Here is a 26,733-nt window from a genome sequence, read left to right on the forward strand (position 1 = left end):
TCTAATTGGATCTGACCGAGAAGGAGGCTCAGCAGAAGCACCTCACTGAGGACTACGAGCATAGGCTTTTGAAGCAGAGGGAAGACCTGCAGGAGTGAAAGGCCAGGTACCAGCGCCTGGAGGCTGAGCGGGCTGAGATGGTCAGAACAAGGCCATCCGGCTCTTCGTCACCAGTGGCACTTCCCTCCAGCCTTTGCCAAAGCTCCACACCAGGAGGCTAAAGCAGACCCCAAGTTAGAATTTCTGTCCCCCTACTGCCCGCACAAAAAGACCCCAAAGGGGGAGACTCTCTGCAGCAACACGAAAATTAATTGCACGTATCCTCCCCAGGGGCCGTAGTTTCCCTGATTTAGTGCAATATAAAAAATGCAAATAATTTTTCTGCAGACCACCAAAATGTTCTTGTGAACCACTAATCTAGACCATGATCATTAAACCCTGAAGCCCAACATTGCCCATTGATTTGGTTCCTTAGATGTCTTGCATTTGGCTTAATGCGATTCTTCTTGTGTTTGAATCGTTAAATCAGTATTTTATAAAAAAAAAATACTATGAAAATCAAACCACAGTGATCACTCTGGAAGACAGACACAAACCTTTTCGCAAGTTTTCTGTCTCTTACATGGGCAAAAATATGAGATATTCCTGTGTGTTCGGTTGCTTTTAATGATGGATAAACATAAGTGGTCAGGATTTCAATACTGCAAAGCACTTTACATTTTCTTTCAGTACTTCAAATGAACACTTACTCATATTTAAATAACAGAGTGCAGTTCACCAGCTGCTCATTAAAACCATTTTAATTAGCATGCTAACCCAGAAAGGCTTCCAAAACAGAGATGGCTAGCGACCAAATTAAACGTTTAATTCATACAATTTGAGGAACACATTCAAAGTACATGTTCCAATGAATCCCCTTTCTCGGTCAGGTTGTCATTCTGAACAGTCGCTAAGAACCTGTCATAAGTTGAAGATTATCTGTAGAGGTCTCTACAACTGGGCATGCGTAGATATTGTGGAGAGAAGGTTTCCTATTTCCCATCATGACAGAATGAAACTAAAATAAATGAAATTAAAAGCAATATGGAACACTGAAGGATTCTTTTTTAACATTGTTTTTAGTTAAACTGTGGAACTTTCTGTTGCAGAAGAGCCCAAAAAAACCAAGATGGTGGCCACTGCAATACAACTGAAACCCCTCCTCATTTTTATATCCTACTAAGCATGGTATTGGTCCCTAATCTGGGTGCTGGCAACTCTAAAAGACCATAGAAAGATTTAAATGGGGTTAAGTGCCGGAATCCTGACAGGTGTTTTTAAAAGGATATCTGACAGGCCCTGCTTGTGTTCTTCTCTGAGACTTTGAAACCTCTTCAAAAGTAGCAGAATAAAGTTCTGGAAAAACAGACCAAAGTCCATGAAAGGCAGGCTGATTTTAAAAGATGCTCAGACTCCATGATCAAAAATGAGGGACTTCCGGTTTGTTCCTCGTTGGTGTCAGTGCGGAATCCACAATCGTGCGCAGTTTCACCCAAGCTCACTTGCTGGAGGGTCCTGATCGAGACCGGAGCCACCATGGTGGAGTGGTGAAGAAGGGGGAAATCGCCTGGAGGGTCAAGGGGAGCCACAACTCCCCTCCCTGACAGAAAAATCCCTCCCGAAGACAAGCTGCAGTGGTGGTCTTAAAATGGCCACCACGAAGACGAAGACCATTCCGGGAAACTAAGTTTTGTGCTGGAGCGAGAAGTAGCGAGCAGAATGTGAACCAGGCAAAGGACATCACTTTTAAGGTACCCCAGTATCAAATTAAAGTGCTATTTTGGAGGAAAGTATGTGGAAGTGGCGACCAGAGAAAGTGAGAAAGAAAATGGGAATTTAAATTGGATTTGACTATTCTATTGGACTAATCTGGAGGAGAAATTTAAAGAAAAATACATTAACACAACAAAGGTTTAAAAATCAAACTGGACAGATATTGAACATTGGGCACTTAAAGGGCATAACTAAATGCTGGAATTGAGTGTGTTGAAAAGAATAGCTAATGATTGAAATTAGTGAACTTAATAAAAATATTATATTCAACAAAGAAAGTTAAAAAGAAAAAGACTCAAGAGCGCCACCTGATGGTACAGGAAATTTTTGCTATGTTTTAAAATGAGTGTCTGGTCTTTTTGAGACTTTGGATTTTGAAACTTGAAAGAAAATAAAAGCAACTTTACTATTGCCAGTAATTTGGGAAACAGCTGAGAGGCCAATTAGAGGATTCGGAATAAAGCTCAAGAGTATGAATTGTTGAAAATAAACTCAAAAGATATTGGCTGAAACAATATACTGGACTCTGGGATTGAATATATCTACAAAAGAAGAGGATTTCAGCTATTAAGGAAGAGGAAAGAAAAAGAAAAAAGGAGAAGATATAATGGAGGAGCTACTTGTTGATATAAGACTGGACTCACAAGATATAAGATCAGATATGCAAGATACAAGAGATATGATAAAAATAAAACTTGAAATATGTAATTATGTAGTACAGAAATTAGAAATGGTGACTCAGCATACACAAGAACATAATAAACCAGAGGGGGAGTAGTTTTATAAAGAAGAAGCCAACTTAGAAGGACAAAACGAACAACAATTATTTAAGCAGGGGGGAAAAGGAATTAGAATTAAAAATTTGTGGTCTGATGGGATGATAAAACGGAGAATGGTTCAGAAAATGGCTAAAGAGAGAAGGAAAAAGCAGAAAAAGGAAGTGCAAAAGGAAAATCAAAAGAGGGAGAGAGAAAAGTTTAATAACTGGAATGAGAAAAGGAGGGGAATAAGAATGGGGGAAAAGGGAATTAAGAGAAAGGACCAGAAAACAAAGAGGAACAGGAAACAAACAAGGATGAAAAGAAGGTACACTGTTCAAAGAGTGAGAGATAATGGATGGGGAAAAAAACGGATAAGGAAGGGGATTCCACAAGGCAATGTGTTGGGATATATAAGAATATATTGAAAATATGTACCATTTTGTAATGTATAGATGATTTATAAAGAAAATATAATGCGGAATCTGAGAAAAATATACCGTGTTTCTCATATAATAAGGCTGGGTCTTAATATTTTTGAGCCCCGAAAAAATGGCTAGGCCGTCTTTTCAGGGGTGACTTAATTCCCCCCCCCTCTTGCATCTTCGGGCGGGCGGGCAGCAGTGGCTTGGATGTTGACCTCAGCATTGGTGGGGCACTTCATATCGGGGTCAACGCAGGCAGCACCATATCCGGGTGTGCAACAAAAGTACTTCCTAATGGCAAACCCCCCCCCCCACCATTCCCCACCATTTCGCATGTTTTAATATAGGCCTTAATTTGGGGGGAGGGGCTTAATTTCATTTCATGCCTATAAAACATGCTGGGACTTCCTATTGGGGGAGGCCGTATTGTTGGAGAAACAGGGTACATATTTGTGTTTTTATACTAGATAGGGAGATTGATATTAAGGAAGAATGAAGGTGGTTAGCTCGAATTATTAACTAGAGGGGACAATTATATTTACAGATGAGGATTGATAAAATGACAAATGTGACAGAAAAATAATAATATGAGAAATGATAATAGAAAGGAGATGAGAATTTTAGATAACATTGAAAAATAAGATAATATTATAAAATAAGCTAAGAGAACATGAATTGGGATTGGATAAGCATAATATTTAATAATGATAAGGATGACTCAATATGAAATTAAACAAATAAAATGAATAGGTAACTATGGTCATGTTTGTATTGAGATGTAAAACCTGGAACCACACTGCTTCCCAAATGAGAATTTTTTATTTAAAAAAAAATAAAATGTAAACAGGGAGAAAATTGAATAATGGAATTACTAAGTATGTTTAACTGATATGGTGGTAGGCATTTGGAGAGAATAAGGTTGAAAATAAATACTGAAGAAGTATGAATTAATATGAATATATGCAATATATGTATGATATATTGATGCCACACTGTTAATGTATAGTTGTTATATGTAGTTTGAAATAAAAAAAATTGGGGAAAAAATGAGGAAAACTGCCTGTCCAATGATTTTATTGAAGAATATATTATACAGATAAAAACCAATGCATCTCTATAGTATATACAAAAAATACAGGTAGTTCTCAAATTACAACCGTTTGCTTAGTGACCATTCAAGATTACAATGGCACTGAAAAAAGTGACTTGTGATTGTTTTTCACATGACCATTGCAGTCACATGATCAAAATCCAGCCGCTTAGCAACTGTCCTGGGGGTCACGTGATCACAAGCAAAGTCAGTGGGAGGATAGCCAGATTCACTTAAGGACCACTTAACTTGCTTAGCAATGGAAATGTTGAGTTCAATTTTGGTTGTAAGTCGAAGATTACCTGTACAGTTTAAAGAATATTAAAAAGTGCAGAAAAATATTTTTTTAAGGGGAGGAAAGAAAAAAAAAATCCTGCCCCTTCATCCCCAACAAGTGTATAAGCAACACTGACAACTATTTTGAAAATCTCTTCAACTGGGAAACTGCCTAGATCAGCCTTTGTTTAGATCTCTGTTGTGGTTTTATGGGGTCAGGAAGGACAAATCTCTTGCACTCATCCTCTGAAGGCTGCTGAGGGAGCATTCACACTGAATAATTATGCAAGAACTTTGCAGGGACAGCTGCAGGAAAATTCAGCAAGTGAGTCACATCTTTGGCAGCAGAGCGGAAAAGGAAATCTCAGGTTTTGCCAAGCACCAAGACTTGCACAGGGACGAATATACATGCATACAGAACACACACTATTGCAGCTATAGGAAGTGCTTGTGAGTACACAGCAGAGATTGTGCACACAGGAAGAGGAAGAAAGACCGATGCTGTGCACGTACATAAACACATACACAAAAGGTCCCTAATTGAGGGATTTCAAGGCATCATCTGACCTTCCTTCTGAGAGCTAAAGGCATGGATTAATAGAAGCACCTAACTGGAACAAGACTAGGTTAGGGTAAAAGTGAAGGTAAAGGTTCCCCTTGCACATACGTGCTAGTCGTTTCCGGCTCTAGGGGGCGGTGCTCATCTCCGTTACAAAGCTGAAGTCAGTGCTGTCCGAAGACGTCTCCGTGGTCATGTGGCCGGCATGACTAAACGCCGAAGGTGCACAAAACGCTGTTACCTTCCCACCAAAGGGGTCCCTATTTTTCTACTTGCATTTTCACATGCTTTCAAACTGCCAGGTTGGCAGAAGCTGGGACAAGTAATGGGAGCTCATTCCTTTATGCAGTGCTAGGGATTTGAACCGCCAAACTGCCCACCTTTCTGATCAACAAGCTGAGTGCCTTAGCCACTGAGCCAATTAATTCGACTTTTTACAGGATAAAGTTGATTGCAAAACATTTTTTCTTGTTCAGTGTGCCCCAAACTTGGACAATTTTAAACGGTTTGGTGTTTAACTCCCAGAATTCATACTGGCTGGGGAATTCTGGGAGTTGACATCCACACTTGCTAAAAGTTGTCATGGTTAGGAAATACTGTTTTAGATGCCTACTTGATCGATGATTGTCCCAAACAAAATTTTGGCTCTAGATACAGTTGCAAAAATACAATGGGAGTGAAATTCTGGGAGTCAACCCTCTCACTTCCATGCAGATCTCCAACTTCCTATTGAACTTGGGATAATAATTTAAAGATAGAACTGTTTTTTCTGCTTCTATCCTTTTTTTTTAATGGACCTCTTTTTTAAAAATGAGAAATTGAAAAATTGGCAAGGGAAGTAAAAATACCACCCAGTGAAATATTTTCTTTAAGAATAATGAATATAATATAAAAATGCAAGATTCTCATGAATTGCTACTCTTCCTGCCCCATGTTTCTAATAGATAATTGTTGATTTACGGCCGCAATTTGGGACTAGAATTTCTGTTCCTAAGGGAGGTAGTTGTTAAAGTCAGTCATACTCAACTGTATTTTCCTGCCATGACTGTTAAGCAAATCAATGCAGTTGTTAAGTGAATCATGTGGTCACTAAGCAAATCTGGCATCCTGCATTGGCTTTGCTTATCAGAAGCCACCTGAGAAGATCGTAAATGGCAATAATGTGACCCTGGAAACTGCAACCATTGTAAATACAAAAAACAATTACTACCAACCTGCCTTCCATGGAGGACCTGTATACTGCACGAGTCAAAAAGAGGGCTATGAAAATATTTACAGACCCCTCACATCCCGGACATAAACTGTTTCAACTCCTTCCCTCAAAACGACGCTATAGAGCACTGCACACCAGAGCAACTAGACACAAGAACAGTTTTTTCCCAAACTCCATCACTCTGCTAAACAAATTATTCCCTCAAAACTATCCAACTATTTACAAAGTCTGGACTACTATCACTATTAATCTTCTCATCACTCCTTATCACCCATCCCCTCCCACTTGCAACGTTATGACTGTAACTTTGTCGCTTGTATCCTTACAATTTATATTGACTGTTTCCTAGTATGATTTGATTCCTTATTTGTACCCTATGACTATTATTAAGTGTTGTACCTGATGATTCTTGACTCTTGACGAATGTATCTTTTCTTTTTATGTACACTGAGAGCATTTGTACCAAGATAAATTCCTTTGTGTCTAATCACATTTGGCCAATAAAGAATTCTATCTATCTACACGACATTGCCAAGCACCTAAATTTTGATCACGTGACTTTGGGGATGCTGCAACATATGTTAAGTGCAAGCACCAATCATCAATCCCATTTTTTAGTACTATTGTAACTTCAAACGGTCACTAACCAAATGGTCATAAGTTGAGGGCTACCTGTCTTAACTTATGGGATGAAAAAAAAATTGTCTAAAAAAATCCAATCCTCAACAGTTGCTGTGTAACCAAAGTGGTGCAGCCCAAATTTGCAGTACAAATGTATTTCTGCCCCTAATGAAAACGACAAGAGAGTGAAATTTCTGCCAATTTCACCCCAAAATGAAGCCAGATCTGCTGTGGGGGACATCTGTTAGCAGATCTGCTCTCGATTCGGCTTCAAAGGACTTTTTTGAGACAAAGACAGAACAGGGAGTGACAAAAGAAACTTAAAAAAAAACATTTTAAAATAAAATCAGTCAGTAAGCATTAATTATTGTCAGATAATTCTACTTTTAAATTCTACTTTTGCATTGAAAAAATATACCATTCATGATAGCTGCACCAATTATCTATGTTCCTAAAACAACAGAATAGATTTAAAGCAGGGAGGAGGTTACTGGAAATTGAATATATTTTAATGATTCCCCAAATTCCCCAACAAATCAGAAAATGGCTTCCCCCCACCCCACACAGCTTCAAAGGTTCTTCAGTGTTTATATCCTTACCATCCCAAACTTGCACTGTAATTTCACTACAAGAGTTGCAAACCATGCAGTTTCTAGTCCATGTTTTAAAATCTAATTACCCTGATTGATCCAAATCAGCAAGATGAATTTATGTTTTCTTTCAATATGGCTGAACTACAAGACCCAGCCTTTCCCAAGACTGGCTAGGCTGGCAGGAACTTTTAGAGGTTAAAGTTCAGCAGCAGCTGGATCCCACCTTTGGAAGTGGTTCCCTATATAGATAGTCCTCAATTTACAACCATTTCTTTAACACCTGTTCAAAGTTACAAGGTTTTCGAAAAAACTGTTGTACTTGTGTACTTACAACTGTGGTTGCAGTTTGGATGCTTGGCAACCAGTTCACATTTACAATCAGTCCCATGATCACAATGTGTAACCTTTTTTTACCTATTTCCAGCAAAAACAAACCAACCACCATTGAGGAAGCTGAATTAATTTAACCACATAATTTACTTATTAAAAAAATTGTCGTGAAATTGGATCGGTCTCAACTCACGATCACAACGTAAGAAATTCCAGTCCCAGCTGTGGTTATAAGTCAAGGACAATCTATATTCTAAAACAGCTGCTGCATCCATGGTAAGGCAAGGAAGACTTAATGATAAAAGCAATGTTGTATCCATAGAATGCAAGCTTTGTCTCTTTTGTATGCAACTGTGATCTCCCACATGCTATCATGGTAATTTATATTATAATTGTTTATTATAGTGCATATTTATTATAATTATACTTATTAGATATGTTCGCTGCCTTGAGTTGTTTATAAAGATAATAAAGGCAGGATATAAACAAATAAATAAAAAGGGTGAAGCTTTTTATTTGCAACAGCACAAGCATTGCTTTCAGCATTTTGATGACATACTGTATCCTGCAGATAGTAGCAATCCTATTATTAATATTATCCACCCCAAATCCATAGATCAGAACATTGGAATTGGAAGGTTTGTTTTTCAAACTCTGGTCTGAAAGTCCTAAGATTCTTTCCCAGTCTCAATTTTGCCCATTGGTTAAATACAAAACATCCCATTAAATGGTTCTAACCACCTTAATTAAGGACCTTACTGTCCAGTGAATGATGCTCCGCTCAGCGAAGCAGAGATCCTGAAGACATTTACTCAATTTTCCATTATTAACACGACTGTTTAACAGGCATCCACTGAACAAAATTGGAATCAATTATCAAGCTATCTCTAGAATTTCTCTGGTGAGTCACCCTCTAATGCAGGTGAGTCAGCCCCCATCATGTTCTTGCCCTTCACGCAGCAAAATCCACTCGTTTTTTTGGCTGGAACTCTGCAGCCTTTTCCCAGTGCAGTATCCAACCTTGATGTAGTGAATAAGCCCACCCTGAATGCTTTGTCCCCTGGTGTGTTGGTGAATAAACCGCATTTCAAATGCCTACATGAGGCACTAACCATTTGTCAAACCAACATAGAAAGAAACTGTACTTGAATAACATGTTTAATTTGGTTAGCCACCAGCTTGGTCATTATTCTTAAGTTAGGGATCTGGGCACATACATTTAGGCTGTTTAGGGCAGTGTTTAGTATCCATCTGGTAAACTTGCAAGATTCATTTTTCTCGCTCTGTACCAGAGGTGGTATTCAGCAGGTTCTGACCAGTTCTCAAGAACTGATAGCAGAAATTTTGAGTAGTTCAGAGAACCAGTGGTAACCTTCCCCCAGGAGTGGGGTGGGAATGGAGATTTTACAGTATCCTTCCCCTACCATGCCCACCAAGCCACACCCACCAAGCCACACCCACAGAACTGGTAGTAAAAAAAAATTGAATCCCACACTGCTCTGTACATGTACACATCTGAACTGGACTGTTGTTTCTTCGTGTCATATAATATAGAATAGAATAGAATAGAATTCTTTATGGGCCAGGACGCACAAGGAGTTTGTCTTGGTTCAAATGCTCTCAGTAAAAGATACATTCATCAAGAATCATCAGGTACAACACTTAATAATAGTCATAGGGTACAATAAGCAATCAAATCATACTAGAAAACAGTCAATATGAATTGTAAGGTTACAAGTGACAGTTACAGTCATACAGTCACAAGTGGGAGGAGGTGAAAGGAAGGATGGGAGGATTAACAGTAATTGTAATGCAGACTTAATAAATACCGTAGTTGGACATTGTTGAGGGAATTATTTGTTTAGCAGAGTGATAGCATTCGGGGGAAAAACTGTCCTTGTGCCTAGTTGTTCTGATGTGCAGTGCTCTATAGCGTCATTTTGAGGGTAGGAGTTGAAAAAGTTTATATCCAGGATGTGAGGGGTCTGTAGATATTTTCAAATATATTTCATATATACTCGCATATATGTGAGTATATGCATAAAATTATATAAATGTATGTATGTATGTATGTAAGTATGTATGTATGTATTTATTTATTTTGTCACGTTTATTTAGTGTATATTGGAGGTGGTGACCCTCTAAGAGCTGAATGCAATGAAATTTAATTTTAATGTATACTGATTAGCGGACATTCAAAGTGACAATAAAGTTAGTCTAAGTCTAAGTTCTAAGTTTCTCAACCTACACAATTTAAAGATGCATGGACTTCAATTCCAAGAATTCTCCAGCTAGCCATACTGGCTGAGGTATTCTGGGAGTTGAAGTCTACCCATTTGCAAGTTGCCAAAATCAAGAATACTGTATTGGAGTGATCCCATTCAATTTCTCCAGTATTGCCTGATATCCTGGCATTCATTTATTACATCAGGCAGTGGATATGGCTTGGGCATGGTAACCAATCCATGTTTGAAAGTTGTATGTAAATTTTATCATGGATGCCCTGAGTTTCCTTTTTTAAAGTTTTTTATTTTTCTAAACAAACACAGACAAAACAATACATAAAAACATAAAACCGTCTTTCAATTACATACAGTGTGTCAACTGGTTGCAATTCTTTTGTGCTACGTGTCCACAGTCCTCCTTCACAAGTCACATAAATTCTCATATTTTTGATTTTATTTATTTATTTATAGATAGATAGATAGATAGATAGATAGATAGATATAGATATAGATATAGATATATGTATGTATTATTATCATTATAGTTCTTTCATTTAACAATAACTATTTGTTCCACCACTTCATACAGGATATTCAACATTTTAAACCAGTATGTAATTTCCATTGCCACTTCATCTAATAAAAATACATTCTTATATCATTTTCTCTTAAATTCTATTATTTTTATATTGTAAAGTTATCTATAAAATATACCATTTCCACACTTTTTTCTAACCATTGATAAAATAAATCCCATATCTTATAATATTCTTTTTCTTCTTGTTCTCTAATTTCAAATGTCAATTTACTCATTTCAGCAGATTCCACTATTTTCTTAATAACTTCCTCCTGTGTTGGTATTTTCTCATTTTTCCAATTCTTTGCAAATACAATTCTAGCTGCTGTTAGTACATTCACAATCAAATATATCAGTTCTCTACTGCATATCTCTGGTACAATACCCAATAAAAATATTTCTGGTTTAAAATCAATATGACTTTTTGTCATTTTTTCCAACCATGTGTGGATTGTAGTCCAATATTTTTTCGCCTCTGCACATGCCCACCACATATGGTAAAATGAGCCAGGTATCTGATGACATTTCCAACATTTTTCGGATTTATTCTTAAACATTCTTGCTTTTCTCGTTGGGGGAAGATGCCACCTGTAAAACATCTTATACAAATTTTCTTTATATGCAGTTGACATTGTCATTTTATAATTTTGAGACCATAATTTTTGCCATCTCTCTAAGTCAATCCCGTATCCAAAATTCCCACCCCCCATGCAATCATTGTTTCTTTAATTTGTTCTTCTTCTAATTTAACATCTAATAAGCATCCATATAATTTCTTAATCACCTTTTCATCAGTACCTGTTAAAATTTTATCTAAAGCAGTCAATTTATCATAAAAACCTTCTGTTTTGAGATCTTTATCATATCTAGAATGTATTTGCGCATATGAAAACCAATTCATCCTTATACCTCGTTGCTCCAGTTCTTGCATAGATTTAAGTTCACCCTTTTCATTCAATATTTCACCATATCTAACTGTTTGTTCCATTTTATATATCACTGGATATGAAAACGCTTCTATAGTTGAAAGCCAGACTGGAATTTTCAAATAGTGTTGCCTTTTAATCTTCTCCCAATTTAATAATAAAGCCTCTCGTATATAGTGTTTTCTAAAATATCCATGAGTTTTAGTTCCCTTGTACCATAGGAAAGCATGCCAACCCAACAACAAATCATGTGTCCTTCAAGTGTCAATAGTCTAGTATTTCTCAATGTAATCCATTCCTTGACCCACTCAGAGTTGTCACTTGATAATATAACTCCCAATTTGGCAGACCGAACCCACCTCTTATTCTAGCATCTTGTCATAATTTTAATTTTATTCTTGCTTTTTTCCCCTGCCAGATATATTTCAGCACTATTTTATTCAACTCATCAAAATACTCTTTCCCTAATCTCATTGGAATTGTCTGGAACAAATATAAAATTCTTGGTAAAAGATTCGTTTTAATTGTTGATATTCTCCCTATTAATTATAATTGTAAGTTTTCCCATATTGCCAAGTCTGTCACAATCTGTTGCTTGAGTTTATTATAATTATTCTCTTTAAGTGTGCCACATCTTGCTGTCAAATATATTCCCAGGTATTTAACCTTATTTGTGACCTGGATTTCCAGGAATTCCGCTAATTCTTCCCTCTGTTTGACTAGCATATTCTTCATCAGAATCTTTGTTTTATCTTTATTTATTTTTAAACCAGCTACCACTCCATATTCCTCTATCTTTTCTATCAACCTAGTCGCTTTTGCCAATGGGTCTTCTAATATAAAAACCAGGTCATCTGCAAATGCTTGTAATTTGTATTCTTCTTTCTTAATTTTCATTCCTTTTATTTATTTCGCTTCTCTTATATCTCTAGTTAGCACTTCTAATGTTAACACAAACAACAGAGGTGACAGCGGGCAACCTTGTCTTGTAGTCTTTCTTTATAGCTATAGAATCTGTTAATTCCCCATTAATCATTACCTTTGCTGTTTGATCATGATATATAGCTTCTATGGCTTGAATAAATTTCTTACCAAAGTCCATCTGTTCCAATTGTAATAACATAAATCGCCAATTTACATTATCAAAGGCTTTCTGTGCATCTAAGAATATCAAGGCCATTTGTTTTTCAGGATGTGCCTTGTAGTATTCCAATGTGTCCAGGATAGTTCTCATATTATCTTTAATATGTCTCTTTGGTAGAAATCCATTCTGATCGGGGTGAATAAAATTATTTAAATATTGTTTGAGTCTTTCTGCCATTGTTGAAGCAAAAATTTTATACTCTGAGTTCAATAAGGAAATTGGTCGATAGTTTTTAATTAGTTGCGGGTCCGCTTCCTCCTTTGGCACAAGTGTAATATATGCTTCTGACCATGATTTAGGTGTCCTCTTTTTTAACATAACTTCATTCATAACTTCCAGAAGCAAAAGGTTCAACTGCTCCTGCCCGGTGCTTTTCCATTATTTTGTTTTTTAATTGCTTCCGTTAGTTCCATCATTGTTATGTTTCCTTCTAACATCATTTCAATATCTTTTGGTTTCTGGGGCAAATTCACTTTCTGTAGATATTGTTTAATCTTCCCTTCCTCTATTATCTCTTGTTCATATAACTTCCAATAAAAGTCCTGTACAATTTTTTTCTTCTCTGTGTTTCCATAGCAGGCTTGCCCTTAGTCATCTATCAATTGAGCTATTTTTCTTGATTCTTTCTCCTTTTTCAATTTATATGCTAACCATCTGCCTGGCTTATTTGCATCTTCAAAATAGTTTTGCTTAGCATTTCTAATTTTCTGTGCTAGTTCCTCTTTTCCCATTAGTCGCATTTTGTGTTTAACTATGTCCATTTGTATTTTCACATCTTTTTTTAATGGTGATTTTTGTAGTTCTTTCTCAAGTCTCTTGTGATCATCCTCTAACATTTTCAACACCTTTCTTTTCTTTTCGTTTCTTATCTTTGTATCATCCATTATCAGACCTCTAGAGTAAGCCTTCATTGTATCCCACAAATTTTGTATTGATATATCTTCTGTTCTATTCTCCTTGAAAAAGAAATCCAATTCTTTCTCCATTTTCTGTGTAAAGTCCTTTTCTTTTAATAAAGCATTATTTAAAGTCCATCTAGATTTTTTTCTTTGTACTTTCCACTTAATTGTCATTGGATTGTGATCTGCCCAGGTACCAGTTTCTATCTCAATTTCCTGTATGTTAATAATCAATTCCGCTGACATCCATATCATATCTATTCTGGACTATGATGAGTGTCTATTTGAATAAAAAGTATATTGTCTATTTTTAATATTTCTTTCTCTCCAAGCGTCCTTTAGGTTTAGTTCATCTGTCATTTAAAAAAAAGATTTTGGCAAGATCTTTCTGTTTTGTTTTATTGTTTTCTGTGTTTTATTGTCCATCTTCTCATTAATTATTCCATTAAAGTCCCCCAACATACATATATTATCGTATTCTAAGCCAATTATTGTCCTGTGTAATTTTTTATAAAATCCTTCTTGATTGTTGTTTGGAGCATAAATTGCAATTAAAAGTAATTTCACATTATTGTCTATTATCTCCACCATCAAGGCTCTTCCATCATCGTCCGTGTAAATTTGTTTTGCTGGAATTGTATCTTTAATGTATAAGACTACTCCTCTTTTCTTAACTTGTGTCAGTGAAGTAAATATTTTCCCTAATTTTGGCTGTACCAGTAGTTGTTCATATTGTTTTTTAATGTGTACTTCTTGTAGGCAAATTATATCAAATTTCAATTTTTCTAATTTATGAAATGTTTTCCTTCTTTTAATAGCAGAATTGAGTCCATTTATATTAATTGTAATCAATTTTTTCTCTTCCATGTTTTATACTTTATAGGAGAGGTTAGCAGCTCTGGTTGATCTCACCTCTCGTTGTTCTTTAGGTTTCCCATTGCCTCCTACAGCTCCGTGTTCTTTTTGAATCACTGCAAGGCATTCCTCTTATAGTTTGAGTATTGCTTCTTGTCTTTCCCTCTCATCTTCCTTGTCTCTGAAATATTCTGCATAAAATAATTCTGCTTTCTCAATTGAATCAATTCTATGTCTTTGCTCTTGCCATGTAAACTGAAGGCCTTCCGGTATCAGCCATCTGTAGTTCACACCTTTCTTCAAAAGAATTTTAGTCAGGAATTGATATTCTCTTCTCATCTCTCTTATTTTTCTAGGTACTTGTTTCAAGACCAAAATCTCCTTACCTTTATATTTCAGTGTTTTCTCTCTTGCTATCTGTAATATTTGCGTTTTAATGGCCCTCTTTGTAAATCTTATATGTACTTCTCTTGGTAGATTATTTCTCACTGCTTATCTTGTAAAGACTCGAAAAATTTCATCTACTCCATCCATCATTTTCTCTTTAGTTATTTCCAGTGCTTCTGCAGAATTTCTATCATTATTTCTGTCAAATTTTTTCCCTTTTCTTCCTCTATATTTTGAAATCTAAGATAGAATTCAGATCTATCTATTTCCCATCTAAGCATACTCTTGTCCTGTTCAATCACGTTCAATCTGTTGTCAATATCGCCAATCTTCTTATCTCTTTGTTCCTCTCTTTCTTCAATTTTTTTGATTCTTTCTTCATACTTCATCATCATCTGGTGGATATTCTCAACTTTATCATCTGTTTTTTCTGTTCTTAACTTTGTATCTTGAACTCCTTGCCAAATCATATGTAAAGTCACCTCTTTCTCTTTTTCCTGCTGTGACATTATCATGGATGCCCTGAGTTTTGAGCTGCTCTATACTGCTGTCTTGTTTTCTTGGAGGACTGAGAAAATTTGATTATTGTCTTGAATTCTGGTTTCTGCAACCATCCAGTCTGGCTGATTAATAGCGTGACTTTACAAATTTACTATTATAATTTTATGTTAATAAAATCCTTCTCTTGTCTATGTGGTCATACTCATATATTCTAATAAACAGCCTATTTTCATGTTTTTATATAGCTTTTTCCTTTGTTGTATAGGTAGTTCTTGAATTATAATTGTATTGAAGTCTGCCCGTTATGGGTGTAAATCATAACCATCATAAAACACATCAGTCACATGACTGACCTGATTTTATATTTTTTTTGTGACAATCATTAAACAAATGAGCAGTTGTTAAGTGAATCACTTTTCACTATGATGCAATTTTGCTGTACAACTCATAATCAAATGAAGCGAGATAAAACCAGACTTTTGACACCAGTCAATTGTTCAATGAGTGAACCCAAAATAAGGAAACACTCTCGGGAGCTTTGAATTCCCAAAAGTAAAACTTTATTGGATATACCATTTTGATACTGAGGAAACAAAAAAACAGCTCTGGCTTTTCCACACAAATGCTTGCCCTATTAAATAATACCTTCCCCTTCTCCCCACCCAAAATGAATACATTGCCCAATTATGAGACATCCTTTTGTTATGGGAACAGTTACCTCTTTCTCCAGCACCTGCAGTGGTGACCTTGATGGTTTCCATACTCTCAAGATCTCTGCATACATTCTCAGGGTTCCATTTCCCCCTTCCTTCCCCCCAGTTCACTGGCAACTTGAAAAACATTAAGGTTTGAAAGAAGCAAAGTGGTTCAATATTGATAAGAGCATTTATAAGACTCCAAGAGATCCGAGGACAGAATGTTAATATTTTTTCCCTTCTGCATCATCGATCGATGAATTTTATTCCACATTTTATCGAATGAAACCCAGTGATTTGTGCAATGCACCCAGCCAAGCAATTCCTGCTCAGCCATCCTGCCTTTTAAAAATACCAACTTCCCTCCTTAAGTATGACTGTTGGAGGAATGAGAACCCAAAATCACAATATAACACAGGTCAGTTGACTTCACAAGGTTGTGAAGATTGGGCAATACACAAAAGATGCAATTCCATGGGACCAGTGTTCCTTTCTCAACTCCTAGAGTAGATTAATTCAAATAGTGCAGGCAGAGGTAAAGAGAAGGTTTTTCCTACTTACTGGAGTCCCTTTCCAAATATGTATTTTATAAATCTTGGGGTTTCTTGCAATTTTACTCTGATCAGAAGAAAGAGAAGGACTTATTTTTTTAAAAAAAGGCAAAATGGTATGTAATGGTAGGTGAGACTGATCTTGGGAGACAGGAGGAAGTTTCCTGCCTGAGCAGGGAAGGTTGGACTAGAACACCTCCAAAGTCCCTTTCAACTCTGTTATTCTGTTAGACTAGACAACGGTCAGACAAGCAGCATCTGAGCCCGCAATGAAACTATGGCAAATGTCTCTTGAATTATTTTCAAAAATTCAAACATTCCAAACATTCTGTCCCTCAACATGGGAGGCTGAGTCAACCTTCAGTCAAATCAGAATCGAACTCCTGGCAGTGGGCAGAGTAAGCCTGCAATAGTACATTCTAACCACTGTTCGGTTCTATTTCCGCCTTAGGTATGAAAACCAGTTGAGTGACCTTGGCTCAACCACTCTTTCTTAGCCCAATCCACCTCACAGGGTTGTTGTTGTGGAGAAAATGGGTGGAAGAAGGCATATTAGATGTGTTTGTTGCCTTGAGTTAATTTTTTAAAAAAACAAGGGTAAGATTTTGAATTCCTACTCCTTGTTCAACTCTGGTCTTTCTAATTCTCAATGCTCCAGTTAAAATAAGGAAAGGAAATTTTTTACTGGTGACAAAATACTTTGCTTGCTGACTAAGATGTTGCAATTTTATTCTAGCCCCCATCGGTAGCCCTGCTGAAGGGAACAGCTATTGACTAATTTATTGCACAATCAGGCAACATTTGAAAACAGCGTGCCATCTGGCTTCAAACTCCTTATCTCATAAATAATGTTTCTTGAGATCTCCACCACAGTATAAACAGGCTAGACTTTCACCACATATTTTAAAAAGGGTTGGCTTGATGCATTCCACCTAAAAACTCTCAACCTTTGCACAAATTTGGCCCTTAAAATGAGGTGCCCCATCTCCCAAAGAGATCTTTCTAAGCAACTTGATGTTGTTGTTTTTTCACTTCACTTCATTTCCTTTATTTTTATTTTTAGCATCACAAACTCTGAACCTCTGGCATGAGGCTCCCACATCACATAAACCCATGGTTTGCTTGATTGTTGTTTCCCAGATGATGTTCATGATTGGATTCTCAAAATATAGATGGCAAATTTAAAGGGCTGAGTTGTTCAGCCTGTTCAAAACACCTTCTAACAAGCTGCTTGATTTAACAGATAATAAGAGAGATAGGCAATCAATTAAATCTGAGCTTACATTATGGGCATCAATTTATTTGCAAAATTATATTAGAGATATAAATGGTGCTGTTTGCAGTAAAACCTCAGTTTGCAAGTATTCCTTAACTTACAACTCTAATTAAATCTGGAAAATATGATCGTAAGCAGGGGTGGGATTCTACTGGTTTGGACCGGTTCAGGTGAACCGGATGTTAACTTTGCATCTGGTTCACCAAACTGGTATTTGAACTGACCAGCTGGCCCGCCAACCCTGCCCCACCCCTCCCAAGAGTCTCCACGTGACCCATTTTCGGTGCAGGTAAGTGCAGGGTCTGCGTGGGGCTCTGGGAGGGGGAAAAACAGCCCTCCCGGAAGTACCGGAAGTCCGGAAACTACCCTGTTTCCAGCTTCTGGTGGGCCTCCAGAGCCTGGGGGAGGTCGCTTTTGCCCCCCCAGAGGCTGGAAGGAAGCCTTCAAACCCTTGGGAAGCCAAAAAATGGCCCTTCCGGAAGTTCCAGTAGACCACGCCCACCATGCCATGCCCACCCAGCAACTGGGCAGCAAACCGCTTACTGGGATTTTTGAACCCCACTCCTGATCGTAAGTAATGACAATTTTAAAGAAGAGATTGGACAACTGTTTGTCTGAAACAGTACAAGGTCTCCGGCTTGAGCAGGTGTTTGGACTAGAACAGTGGTCGCCAACGCTGCCTACAGTTTAGCCGGGAACCACTGGTGGTCCTCAGAGAAATGTCACCCCAAAGCAATTAATCCCAGGCTGCGCGAGAACACAGGGCTGCGCTGCCCACATGGCCCACGGGAACACAAGGCTTGCGTCGCCTGTATTGCAAACAACACGAGATAGTGAGGGGACAGGGGAAAAGGCGGGGGGGAATTTGCCCCACTCACCCCACATGCCTCACCAGGATGCTTCTTTCCACTTCTTTCTTCTTCTGCTTTTGGCTGTGTGCAAGGGAAGCAGCAAAAGTCTTTTTTTCTCTCCCACCAAACTCTGCCAGAAATGAGTCTTTGAGACCCTGCAAGGCATCCTGCTCTAAGAGGCTACACTGGCGCGACAGGTCTCACCAAGATTCATTTCTGGCGGAGTTTGGGGGAGAAAAAGAAAGACTTCTGCTGCTTCTGCTGCTTTCCTTGCATGAAGCCAAAAGTCTCTCTCTCTCTCTCCCCCTGAGAATGGAGCTGGAGACGGTATCCTGCGATCCCAAATAAAGAATGATCAATTGATAGGAAAACGGGGTGGGGAAATATCTTGCAGGCTTTAAGATTTTCCCAGGGTCTCTTGTCTGTGAGATTTAAAATTATGAGTTTGGTGGTCCCTGAGGTCCAAAAGGTTGGTGACCCCTGGACTAGGAGACCCCCAAGGTCCCTTCCAACACTATTATTCTGTTTTTAAAAGCAGCAGTTGTAAAATGAATGCTGTGATCATTAAACAAACACCTCAATTGTTAAGTGAAACTCATTGTTCACTATGGCATGGTTTTGCTGAAAGTCAGAAGTAATTTCCACTTTATGGCAAAAATATAAACAATTTTTAAGAAGACCCATTTTTATCACTTTTTTTTTTTTTTGCAGCAGTGATAAGCAAACCTTGTGGTCGTAAGGTGGACACTGCAATTGTAAAGCTAAGAGACCAGTTGTAAGTGGAAGACTTCCTGCAATGGAGAAATCCTAAATCTATTAAATAGAGGCTGCCCATTGTATTACAAATCCACTAAATCTAGATTTTGCTTACATTTGAATTAACCCTGCCTACAGTTTAGCAATCCATGCAGAGTTAGCTGTTGTGAACAGTGTTTTCCACTTAAAGGTCAATCCAGCCAAATGTGATTTATTTGACAAACCATATTTTAACAAACTATGTCAATAGATGAACTCAATCATGGAAGATAATTTCTCTTTCTAACCATGGAGTGGGAAAAAGAGGAAACCAGCTAAATCTACCAACCTCAGGCTGCCCCTAGCAAGCCAGAAATACATATATCCTAAGTCCCCAATATCTCTTCTTTGCATGGAGCTCCTGTATCCTTTATTCGCAACCCACATCCCTGAATTAGTAAACTTGAGGCAAAGGGGATTATGTCTGCTTTTAAGAAACAAGCCCCTTCTCCACAAACAAGCTCACACCCAAAGGGCAAAAAAGAGAATGCCGCACTCACACACACTTCCCCTTTTCCACGAAATCTGTTGTTATTCTTCAGTTATAGGAAGCACGTGGACCATCCAAGCAAGGGCTGTATATCACTTTCAGCTCTACCACAATTACTACTCCAACTTGCCAGTGGCTTTTTAAAAGAAATCCTCTATCTGCAAACAAGGCAACGTGCCACTAAACGAAATAAAAAACCCTTCAACCTAATTCAAGCCAACCCTAAAAGCATTTCATCCAAAATAAGTTGCGTTTTTAGTAGGCCTTCTGGATCAGTGTTAGTTTTTTTTCCCTTAAACTTGGCAACTTTCAGGCCGTGCTGGGGAATTCTGGAAGTTGAAGTTCATCCGTCTTAAAGTTGCTAAGCTTGAAAAATTGATCTGAAGCAGTGGAGTCAAACTCAAGGCCCATAGATTCAGCCCGCAGGGTGCTTAGATCTGGATCGCGGGGCCAACCTGGAAACAGCAAGGGACCGGCCCGCAGTGCCCTCTGCCAGAAAAAACAGGCTTCCGAGCTCTGTTTTTGACTGTGATGGCCTCCAGCAACCCTCTGCCAGCAAAAACGGAACTCGGGTGGCCCTCCTGAGGATTGCCAGAGGCCATCACAGCCAAAAACAGAGCTCGGGAGCCCGTTTTCGCTGGCAGAGGCACTGCGGGCCGCCACAGGTGCCCCAACACAAGTGATGTTGAGTTGGCCATGCCCCCAGGCCACACACCCCCAAGATCAAATACAACCCTGATACGGCCCTCAATGAAATCGAGTTTGACACCCCTGATTTAAACCTACCGGTAGATCCTGACCTGGAGGCAGATTCTACCATATGCCAAGGATGTAGTTTCAGGTACAGATAATCCTCAAATTTGCAACCATTCATTTAACAACCATTGGAAAGTTTCAACGGCACTGAAGAAGGTGACCAGCTACCAATCCCCACACTTACGACTGTCACAGCATCTGGGATGCTACAATCATATATGTGTTTGTGTGTGTGTGTGTGTGTGTGTGTGTGTGTGATTGTAGCATCCCAGATCTCGTGAGCATGATTTGTGACCTTCAGACAAGCAAAGACAATGGAGAAAGTCAGACTCACCCAACAATGATTTACCTAACAACTGCAGCGATTTGCTTAACGACTTTGGAAATAGGTCATAAAAACAGGTGTGACTCACTTAACTACTGCCTTGCTTAGAAACAAATTCTAGTCCCAGTTGTGGTCATAAGCTGAGGACCATCTGTTCTGTAATGTATATAGATTACATGCAAAGTACTATAGTTTCTAATAAACAGGGATAAGATGTAAGACTATGCTAGCGTTGACACTCAGTAGTTCATTCTTACAAGCATCTTTCAGCCTCTTGAGTTGGCTAACTTTCCCCAAACATTGCTTTCCAGAAGAATAAATCATTTTCCATCACAGCCAGAAATCATGTTCACTTGGACATGAGTTGTATGGATCCATATTCTGATGTGATACACGGCAAACTTTTTGCCTTCAAGACCCTTTCTCAAATTGCAACTAGGGCAAATAAAAAATTATTAAAGATGTTTTAGGCCTCCTCTTCCACTTTCAAAGCGTATTTACATTCTGCATCCAATCTGAGTGGATAATCACACTGATTGATCAATAAGCCAAGTCGACAAACTGATGGATACAGAATCAAAGTATAAACCAAGAGTGTTCAATGTTGGCAACTTTGAGACTTATATGGCAGGTGGGGAATTTGGGGAGTTGAAGTCTTAAAGTTACAAAGAACATCATAATCAGAGTTGGAAGGAACTTTGGAGGTCTCTATCCCATTCCAGACAAGTTGCTGTCCAGTCTTTTCTTAAAAACTTCCAGTGTTGGAGCACTCACGATTTCTGGTGGCCAGTTGTTCCACTGATTAATTGTTCTAGCAATCAGGAAATTTCTCCTTAGTTCTAAGTTGCTTCTCTCCTTGATTAGTTTCCACCCATTGCTTCTTGTCTTGCCTTCTGTTGCTTTGGAAAATAAATTATCTTCTTTGTGGCAGCCCCTCAAATATTGGAACCCTACTATCATATCACCTCTCTAACCGTTCTTTTTAATATACTTGTTGGACAAGCATGTATGACAGGTATATAGCCTGTCACCAATCCCTTTTGCCAATGGATAGAGTAACTTTTACTTCCCCAACATTATATAACAGCATACCAGAAGTGCACGTTAATCTCCACTGCCATAATGTGCATAGTTTCTGCCAGTACTTTTCTTATTAAATCATGTTGCAATAGTTGAATACCAAGAAAGGCGACTTCTTCCCAACACATGCATAAAAGCACCCCCAACCCACTCACAAAAAAGCATGTGGATGAGAAGCATCAAATCTGGGGATAACTGTGGCCCCTCCAGTTATCCGGAAAGGTTACAGCAAGTGCAAAGGATCGACTGGGATAATTTCCTGTATAGAAAGTGGCTTATCCTATCCTGCCAGTATTTAAACATAGGGGGATGTTGATCTCTTATGATAGCTATAACTGAATTCTGCATTGTAGATTTAGCCCTGAATGGAGGGTTGGTATAGATGATCTTCAAGCTCCCTTCCAATTTCATTTCCTCTCTTCTAAATAGGATATGGAAATGCTTCTCCCAGTGGTGGGATTCAATTTTTTTTTACTACCGGTTCGGTGGGCGTGGCTTGGTGGGCGTGGCTTGGTGGGCATGGCAGGGAAAGGTTACTGTAAAATCTCCATTCCCTCTCCACCCCACTAACCTGCTTTCCAGCTCTGTTCTCCTGTGCAGGGCAGCCAAAGAAGACCCAGCCCATCAGCTGGGACTTGGGAGGCGGAGAATAGATGGGTCTAGAGGTCAGAGGTGGTATTTGCCAGTTCTCCAAACTACTCAAAATTTCCACTACCGGTTCTCCAAAACTGGTCAGAACCTGCTGAAGACCACCACACTTTCATTGTATCTTGAATCCTGAAAATGATTTTTTTAAAAACCCTGGCCACAAGGGGTCACTCTGATGGTCCATTACTGAACCATTGATGGTTCAGATGTTGGACTAAGATGGGCAAAATAAATTCAGATTCAAATCCCCAAATGGCTGAATAAATCTCTGATGGAACCCATCAATTTCAGAACCAAAATCACCCCATACTTGGAGATAAAATGAAGAGATACCTAGATAAGCTCCCTTAGGCCCACAAAGGAAAAACATGATCTAAACCGAATGAGGGATAACAAAGATGAGGATGATAAATTGTTTTTCGACTACAAGCCTGGAGCACAGGTAATCCCCAACTCACAACCACAATAGGGACCAAAAAATTTTGTTCCTAAGCAAGGCGGTTGTTATATGAGTAACACCCAATTTTACATCTTTTGCGACAATTGTTGTTAAATGAATCATTGCAATTGGTAAACGAATCACATGGTTGTTAAGCAAATCCAGCTTTCCCTATGGACTTTGCTTCTCTGAAACTGGCTGGGAAGGTCACAATTGGCAAATCACATGACCCTGGGATGCTGCAATTATGGTAAATACATACCAGTTGTCAAGTCCTTGAATTTTCACCACATGGTGCTGAGGATGCTGTAACGGTGCTTCATTGCCTTTGTTACTTTGAACAGTCACTAAACAAATGGTTGCAAGTTGAGGGCCACCTATAGAGAAGTCCCTAAAAGAAGGCCTACCACCCATTTTTCTTGCTTATCTTCCTATCTACTGACAAAAACCGTTCAGAATGGGAAGAGCTTTGCAATCTGAAACGTCCATTATCTTCAATCCATGCGCTGTCACTTCTTCTGTAAGGCCAGGGATGGGGCAGCTATGGCAAATTTATGACCTATGGACTTCAACTCCCAGAATTCCCATGATGGCTCAGCTGGCACAGAGATTCTGGGAGTTGAAGTCCACAGGCCCTAAAGTTAGCATAGTTACCCACTCTGCCTTGGGCTCTTCGGTGTGAGTTCATCTATTAGAGATCCTAGACCAGTAGTGGGATTCAAAAAATTTTACTACCTGATTCTGTGGATGTGGCTTGGTGGGCGTGGCTCGGTGGGCGTGGCAGGGGAAGGATACTGCAAAATCCCCATTCCCTCCCCACCCCACTAACCTGCTTTACAGCTCCATTCTCCTGTGCAGGGCAACCAAAGGAGACCCAGCCAATCAGCCGACATTCAATGGGAGGCGGAGAATAGATAGGGGCGGGGCCAGCCAGAGGTGGAGTTGGCCAGTCCTCTGAATGACTCAAAATTTCTACTACTGGTTCCCTAGAACTGGTCAGGACCTGCTGAATGCCACCTCTGTCCTAAACCCACTCTTATGATCCAGCTGTCCCTCAACCACCTATGCCAGTGATGGCTAACCTTTTCTGAACTGAGTGCCCAAAGCACATGTGCACGCAAATGCACACACATCCCCGAACCCGCAAAATGCAATGCATGCCCCATGCATGTGCCCTCCCCCCACTTGTGCACGACTTCCGTGCGTGCGCCACCCCCCTCCGTGCATGCACAGCAGAGACCTGGAGGCCAGCTGGCTGGTGGGAGGCACACACACGTGCGTCAAAGCTGAACCAATGGCTCATGTGCTTTCAGAGGTGGGCGCTGTGTACCACCTCTGGCACGTATGCTATAGGCTCACCATCACGGACCTGTGCAATCCAGGGATTCGGATCCATTTGGACATGTTTTGATGTGATCCTCAAGATTTGATGTACCATGGAAGAAACAGCAAACTGTAGGATATTTGATCCTGCTTTACAAGATGCAAGGGGAAAGAACAGTTGTAGGGCTCCTTCGGTGGCTAACCTGCTTATCCCCTTCAGATCTGTTTTCCAAGCAAGTCTTTTGAAGGCTTTTAAAGACCCCTTCAATTTTTAAAGGCCCTGCCAGGCTTTGCATACCTTTGCAAAAAAGCTCAACGTTCCCGAAAGGCACCTTAGTTTGCAAACAGGGTGCACGGCAGGCACTGTCAAGATAGAAATGTTGCTAATGCCTAGCTTCCTATCCAAAACTAAAAACACGTTTTAAAGATTTCCCCCCCCCCCTTGTCTTGTAGGTACAGTACTTCCCTCTTCCTGCCCATTTTAAAATTATTTCTGAATCCCTCCTACTGGGATTGTATGAATGTCAAGGCACCCTCCAGGAAGATAAACAGAATTTTAATGTTTAATTCAACAGAGTGAGGTCATCATTAGAAGTCTCTAATCAGGTTGAAAAGTGGTTTAAATGTGCGTGGAACTACCTGTGTGGCTGTGCATTGATGTGTCCATGTGTGTGCATGCTTGTGTGTATATGGAGGAGTGTCATAGTACTTAAAACTGAGGTCATATCTCCCGGTCCCACAAAGCCAAACCATCTTTCTGAGATGCTGCAGCCTCCAACTTTATGGAAACTGACCTAGGACCAAGAACTCAAGACCTGGAAGGGGCAATGCAAGGCCCTCAAGACCACCCTCGCCGCTCAACAGTGCCGTGGTAACTTTGAATGGTCATTAAAGGAACTGTTGCAAGTCGAGGACAAAGAGAAGCAAAACGATTTCGAAGGCTTCTTCCAAAACATGACAGCTTCGTGGATCCTTTGCCTTGCTCTCACACCCTTTCCCTCCCCCCCCCCATCCCAACATCCCTGTTAAGTGACAGGCTGGTGCACATTCCTTTCTCTGCCCCACCCCCAACCTGTTGTTACTGCTGCTGCTGCCAAAAAAAAAAATAAGATTTCACGCTGCACTCTGCCCAGGAGATCTGGGGAAGCATTCAAAAGAACAACTTCCAACTCCTTGCCCAGGCTCGGGGACAGAGCAGGGTTGAGTTCCCACGACTCACCAGCCACTAGCCAATCAGATTTAACCTGCGGTCTGCGCAGACCCCTCTGCGGATCAGAATACCGTGAGAACTGAACAAACGCGGAGAGGAGCTGCTAACCCTGTCCCCTGAACGCAGCCAGCAAAGCAAGACTTACGGGGATGTGAACGCGCAGCATGCGTCTCTTCTGTCCAGCGTCCTTCTTCTTACCAGACGAGGCATCCTTCTTCTTGGCATCCATGACCGTACTTCCCATCGCAGGGATGCGAACAGAGGCTGCCGGCCGGTTTCCTTCGGCCAATTCCACTTGCCTGCAAAAGCTCGGTTTCCCTGGGTTGGAGAGAGCCGCGGGGAGGGGAGGGACGTGAGCAGAAAGCTATCAAAAGACGGAGGAAGTTTGCCGGCCGTTGCTCGGGCTTCGGAGGCCGAGAGATGGGTCTGAGAAGAGGCCAACGAAGCCTCGGCTCATCGTCCGCTAGCTCGAGCCCCGGATGCCCCGGCGGGACAACAACGCGATCCCACTAGAGGGACACCAAGGTTGCTGCCCGGTCAGAATCCGCCACAATTTCCCTGACGCTGCTTAAAGTTTCCAGACAGGCATCTTCCTGGAGTCCCCGCGCGCGCGCACATGGAAAACGCCAGAAGGCGCCTCGTGCAAAAGGGGGTGCAAGGAGGGCGTGCAAACGGCAGCCCGAGCCCCCGCGGGGCTAGGCTGCAGATCGCGCGCCCCCTTCTTCAGCGGGCGCGGGGCAAGGGCGTTGCAATCCTCCTTGAAAGGTCGGCGGGTTCCCGGGCAAAGTGGCTGCAGCTGGCAGGCAAACGCGAGAGGGAGCGCAAAGGCGCTCAGCGGCTCCTGCACCAGCCGCTTTCGGGCGTGCAAGAGGCGAATCTGACAGCCGCCTCGGCACAAACAAGAGGAAAAGAAGCGCGGAGGAAAAAGCGAGGAAACCCTGCCCAGAGAGGGAGGCGCAAACCTGTGTGTGTAAATATATTTCGAGCCGCCAAGGAGGCGGAGAGGCAGCTAACAGGAAGTGCACGCTCATAAAAGGCAACTTTCTCCCGGCCAGCCCTGGCACAATGCGCGCACACGCCCCTCGGCGCCTTCCGTGCCTCTC

At 40.1% G+C, this 26,733-nt stretch overlaps 1 protein-coding gene across 3 annotated transcripts in view; it reads right to left on the reverse strand.

Annotated features, from left to right (window-relative positions):
• Nucleotides 1-26,526, reverse strand: part of PRKAG2 (protein kinase AMP-activated non-catalytic subunit gamma 2) — a 237,998-nt gene extending 211,472 nt beyond the window's left edge. For all 3 annotated transcript variants that reach the window (XM_087947850.1, XM_026678942.2, XM_087947849.1), the window contains exon 1: nucleotides 25,776-26,526. In XM_087947850.1, the coding sequence (XP_087803976.1) occupies nucleotides 25,776-25,874 (99 nt within the window). In that variant the 5' untranslated portion in view covers nucleotides 25,875-26,526. The remainder of the gene's footprint in view (nucleotides 1-25,775) is intronic.
• Nucleotides 26,527-26,733: the final 207 nt, after the last annotated feature.

The sequence above is a fragment of the Notechis scutatus genome, chromosome Z, assembly GCF_049901735.1.
Source record: "Notechis scutatus isolate UNSWTSFEM ecotype Mainland chromosome Z, rNotScu1.2, whole genome shotgun sequence".
NCBI classification, from domain to species: domain Eukaryota; kingdom Metazoa; phylum Chordata; class Lepidosauria; order Squamata; family Elapidae; genus Notechis; species Notechis scutatus.